General features: G+C 39.3%; 1 protein-coding gene across 1 annotated transcript; it reads left to right on the forward strand.

Annotated features, from left to right (window-relative positions):
• The first annotated feature begins 5,164 nt into the window (after positions 1-5,164).
• LOC144265377 (histone H3.3C-like) lies at positions 5,165-5,731 on the forward strand. The gene is given in 3 exon segments (XM_077818022.1): positions 5,165-5,207; positions 5,333-5,492; positions 5,494-5,731. Coding segments are annotated over 3 exon segments (441 nt in total).
• The last annotated feature ends 273 nt before the right edge of the window (positions 5,732-6,004 follow it).

The following is a 6,004-nucleotide window of genomic DNA, read 5'->3' on the forward strand; positions in this document are numbered from 1 at the left end:
TCTTTCTTCTAAAGATGTGAATAGTTTGAAGTCAAATGTCCCTTACCAATTTACTTCTGTACAAGCCTTTTGAGCTGTTGGCTCAATATTAGTTCTGTTGCAAAAAGCATTCTAGAAAATAGTTCTCTTCAATGATGTTTCTGTTTCAAAATGAAATCGAAACAGTTTGGACAGATACAATTAGCTTATTCATTATCTGCACAAAAGTCAATAAGCTGATCATATCTATCAATTCCTAGTATGTTTTTTCTGTTTCTTATAGTTTGCCGATTTGGAAATTATGAATCCAAGAAGGGGGAAACAAACTTTCACTTTTGTGTTGTGAGTACAAACTGTGTTTTGGTACCCAGCTTATTTAGAACTGTTACAAGTGGCCAAGAGAGAACAATGTAAGCGATTCTTGAAAACTTTAAAAGGTAAATTAAAGGCCCAAAATTTAGGAATTGACAGCTTGATTCAGAGCATTCAGTGGTTCATGTAGCCTAGTATCCCCTCTCTGACATCACAGGAAGGTGCAGGAAACTCTGTAGTGGACAGTTATGGAATAACTGCCCATAGAGAGAGATTCTTTCTTATCCTAGGTGAGTTTCTGTCTCTTCTAAAAAGTTTTATTCTGTCTAATATAACTGTGGAGGTTCTCATACATATAAATGTCTACTGCCGCATGTAAATGAATACCACTAAATTTTTAGGTGTGATATGTTGTGGAAGTGAGTTCCACAGGTCAATTATAGATTGTGTAAAAAACATTTCCTCTTATTTTTAAATCTATTTCCTTATTGAAATTAGTGTCCCCTTGTTCTTGTATTAGGAAAGGCTAAACAGGTGCAACTGGTTTACTTTCTCTATACCATTCACTATGTTTGTCTCCTCTCTAAACTAAGTCGTTGCAATCTTTTTCATATTCTGTGTGGAAATCCTTCCATTTCACTAATCATTCTGGCCAATGGTGTTTAGACTCCTTTTGCTTTCATATCTTTTTTGAGATGGGGTTACCTCCAGACCTATAGATAATATTCCAAGTGAGAGCGAGCCATTGGTTTATATAATGGTATTATAATATTTTCATTATTTTCTATCCCATTCTTTATACATACCCTTTTTTTTTTGGGTTTTGTTGCCTTTTTAATTGAGCTATCTACAGCAAGGTTCAGCTCTTTTTCCTAGTAGTTACAGTTAATGTAGAACCTAGCAGCAATTGATTCCAATTGACTCATACTGGGTATTCTAGTTCTAGAGGGGAGGGCCAGTGCACATAATTATTAGAAATAGATTACACCATGCCTGCCTGTAAAGGACATTAATTTAACCATTGTCTTATTCTGTATTAAATGCAGACTGCAAAAAGTAAAGTAGCATTCTGAATCCCTTTAGGCATTATATTATTCTCTTTCCCTGATATGGTCATATTTTGCATTACATATGATGTGAGGTTTTTACCACATAGGTGACTACTTCAATATTATCAAGGTCATACTGCGTTGCCAAGGAGTTGCTTTTGCGTTATTTTGGTTTGCTAGGGGATCCTAATTTTTTGAGTTGATATGCTTTCCATGCCTTAAAATCCTTGGACTAAATCCACAAAGCATTTAGATGTCTGTTGTTATTTTAGGTGCCTAAGTTCAATAGTTAGATGCTCAGATTCTGCCTGACCCTGTTGGTGCCAAAATTCCCATGGTGCCTGAGTTTCTGCCAATAGGCATGCATACAGCTGCTTAAATCCTGATGCCCAATGCCTATCTTATGCCTTAAGCCCCAGTGGGAGTCCCAGACTAGGTTCAGAGCACACCTACCAGATCAGGCCCTGCATAAAGCACAACCAGAGGAGGTGGCATCACATGTCCTCCCAAGTCATTAGAATACTTTCCCACAATGCAGGAAAACCTGGGTTCAGATCCCCATTCTGCCTGATTTGGATCAGGTACTTGAATCCAGGTCTTCCACTTCTTAGCTGACTGGCCTATAGAGTATTTTGCAGCAGAGCTCTCTCCTGTTGAAGCAGTTCTACTTTGTACAAAATAATGAAATATTCTGGGGGTGGGAGGGAATAGAGACAGCATCTATATTCCAGTATTTAGGAAACTCTCCTAGACATGGGAGAGTCAGGTTCAAGTCCTTGCCCCAATGAAAATTCAGGTATTTTAAACAAAGTGAGAAAGTTTCAACAGGAGATTCCATTAGAGTGGTGGCAGGGCACCTGAAGTTGGACATTGCAGTGCTGAGCCTAAGTCCATTTGTGTCCACGGACCGAGTCCTTTGGGCTTGCCTGTTACTAGATTTGGTATTACCCAATCATCAATTAAGGTTATATTCTTTGAAACCAGCCACTGAAAGATATTACCAGTTGTAATCAATTATACAGACATTCAATAAACAGGCGGTCAATGAAAGTACTGATGACAAACAAGGTCTTAAGGACCTAAAAAGAGCTCCATGTAAGCTTTTCTCTCTCACCAACAGGGTTTTGTGGGTTTTTTTTTTTTTTTTTTTTGCATTCCTGTGGTATATGGCACATGATTTGCCAGCTGGGATCATCTGGGCATATCTCATCTAATCAGTTCACTGCCATTGCACAAACTTTGGGCATTGGTGGCATTGGGCCTCTCCTGTTCTCTGCCTGTAGCACACAGTTAAGTCCCCTGGGGACTGAAATGCTTTAGTCTAACTAAAGTCTTTGTGGCTTAATATAAAGTACCTGGATAAAATTTCGTGTCCTGCAACATAGTGGAAGTCAGACTAGATGACTTAGTGGTCTTAATATTAATCAGTGTTATTCTCTCCTATTGGAAAAAACTCACTGAGAAACCTGGGGAGACCTATGAACCTCACTGAACTTAGATTTCTGGCTTCCAATTGCTCTGACTGCTACAAACTACTTCTTCGAATATCTATAGCCTAAACATTTCTTCCATCACTTTAGGTCACTGCTCCTTGTTCTGTTTAAAATTGTTTTAGGCGGTTCATTAACAGCTCATCTGGTAAGTATTATTTCAGGATGAAGAGGCTTCTTTAACTGATTTTCCTTGCTTTTGCCAGCTTAATGCCTTAACGTTCTTTTTCTATACTTTTGTGTATTTAACTAGAATGACTTTACTTTGTTGTATGAAGAAAAGATAAATTCAGTCATGGTTCTGCTACAAGTTAGTCTTCACACTCAATTAATTCAAACTAACTTTTCAACACAACATACGTAACTGTCCAACTGAATTGTAAACTGAACTTTACAATGTTAAAATAAAATATTATCCTTATAGATCATACAATATAGCATTTTTGTTTAGAGTGATTGGAGTACCATGTAACTTAGAGTAAAAGATATTAAATTTTTAAACTCACATTTTTTCCCCAGGAAAAACAGTTACAAGTGTAATTGCATAGAGTTATCAATATTGTTTGTACTAGCCAAATACATTTCTTCTCTTAAATTTTATTATAAAGAAAAATAAATTTCTATCACAACATAAACTACAGCCTAGGACATTTAAATAAGGTTACTATATGGGGAGAATCTCAGAAAATTATTTTGCTGACTCACCTGACAGCCAGACCAGGTGGGTTTCATTAGCACCAACTCAGATATAGAAAAGGGATTGAGTGCTTTTCAGAGGATTAGGGAGCCAGGGACAAAGAAAGAGAGGTTCAGAAGAGAGAACTTTAGGAACAATCTAACTCCAGAAAAAGCTTAGGCTAAGGTTCATATTTTCTTGTTTTAAGTTAACAATAAAGACACATGTGAGGAAAGGGGTAAATATAGACCAAGACCTTTTGTATTATGTATATACTTGGTAGCAAGATGGGAACAGCATCTGTTTACATATATCTGCATCTGTAAGACATTAATCTGTTAATAATTCAACATATGCACACACCAGAGCTATGCATATCCACACATTAAAATGATCAACCATAAAGAAGTATGCAAACAAAAGAGAGACAGTGTGAACTCTCCCTTTGTTCTTCAACTCTCTCTCATCCCTGAAAATGCTTCAGTAATACAATAATATGTCCACAAAATGTATAAAGCAACATTAATCCAAATCAGAGTATCAAAGAATCCTACTGTCTGAAATAAGGTAACATAATACTGCACATCAGGACTTGGGTCAAATATCTATAATTTCTTCATCTATACTGTTTAGTATATGAAATAAAGAGTTTGACTTTATTTGCTAAGAAATTTTAAGAATTGATGAAAGTTAATGCACGTGGAAATACCGTTTCCTTATTATTATGTCTGTTAGACTAGTTTTTCCATGATCAATACAAATTCTGCCTTGCTGCATTTTTAAACTAGATACTTCCTTCCTCTTCCAGCCATCAACACTTGCACATCTGGCTGCCACCAGTAAATTGTTTCATTAATTTGTTTTTCTAAAATATATACTTTCTCATTTGGGACATGCAAATATAATATCGGTGGCTCAAGAGGGAGGTCATGACCTGTAATCTCTTTAAGATGTATAACTGTTTGCTTCTAAAATTTTACTACCTTTGGGCATTCCCACCAAATATGTAGAGAATTTCCTGCATCACCCCCCAACACCTATTAGACTTTCTCTCCTGTAAATTTAGTCTAGTTGGCATGAGATCCAAGAGTACACAATTTTAAAATAATTTACCCTTATGGTAGTTCTGTGTCTGTGAAAGGATATGCCAATCAGAAGTTCCCTTTTTATTTTCCGATATGGCCCTATCAGTAGTATTTTCAGTACTTTAATAAATGTGCATTTCCCAACTAAGATCCAGAGAATTCCATAAAATACACTTCTAGAATTTCTCCTCTAGAATTTCTTTTTTAAAAATGTTTTAAATTTGTAATTTCCCAACATTATTCTTCCATTTGAGCTGTAAGGTAATTTTGATTCATTGAGAGGTTAAGAAAGATCAGTTTCTCTTGTCTGTATCCCTGTACCTTAAAAATCTTCCAGTGGACTGTCATCAAAGGGAAAAAAAAATTTTTTTTTTCAACCAAATGGATGGTGGATTTAATATATCTAGTCCCTTTAATTGTTTATATTGAAGGGTCACTTATTTATACTCAAGAAACATTTGCTTTAGGCTATTTCTACACTACCATCTTAAGTCGACCTATGCTGGGTGCACTTACAGCCACCACATTAATTACTGCGATGCCTGATGTCACTACCCTCCTTTTGTCGGTAGTATGCGTCCTTACCAGGAGTGCTTCCACCAACTGAAGAGGGGCAGTATGGGGGACTGAGAGCCCAGCTGGGAGCTGTGGCCATGGCTAGAGGTAGCAGCAAACAGCAGGGAGCTGCAGGGAGTGCTGCTGTTTTTGCTGGGCTATAGAGAGGTTGGTAGTGCGCTGCAGTGAGGCTGGCCCGTACCAAGCAGACCGCTTGTAAATCTACCAGCAGCAAAACGCCCTGCAAGCAGCTCGCCACTAAGGCTGCCCTGAAAAGTGCCCCCACCACATGTGGGGTGAAGAAGCCCTATTGCTACTGCCCCAGCACCATGGTCCTGCGGGAAATTCACCAAGCTGCTGATCTGCAAGCTGCCCTTCCAGCGCCTGGTATGGGAGGTTGCCCAGGACTTCATGACTGATCTGCGCTTCCAGAGCTCAGCCGTCATGGCCCTGCGGGAGACGAGCAAGGCCTATCTGGTGGGGCTCTTCGAGGACACCAACCTGTGCACCATCTATGCCAAAAGAGTCACCATCATGCCCAAGGACATCCAGCTGGTGCGCCACATCTGCGGGGAGAGAGCCTAGAGCACCCCCTCGGAGCCCACCGGCTCCCAAAACAAGCCTCTCCTCATGGAGCTAAAATAGTGGCCCCTCCCTGCAGCAGCTCTTTGCCACTCCATGTCTAGGTGGAGCTAAGACTTGGGAGCTGCATGGAGGGGTTGCTGAGGGTACGGGGGGGCATGTCTGGGGTGCGTGACTCAAGCTGTTGGGGGAGATGAATCTTTAAATTGTTCCCCCAGCTCTCAGTAGGCCAGTTGTCTTTGGCAGAAGCCCCTAGCCCCACCACCCTGCTGCATG

The sequence above is a fragment of the Eretmochelys imbricata genome, chromosome 5 (genome assembly GCF_965152235.1).
Source record: "Eretmochelys imbricata isolate rEreImb1 chromosome 5, rEreImb1.hap1, whole genome shotgun sequence".
In the NCBI taxonomy this organism is placed as follows: domain Eukaryota; kingdom Metazoa; phylum Chordata; order Testudines; family Cheloniidae; genus Eretmochelys; species Eretmochelys imbricata.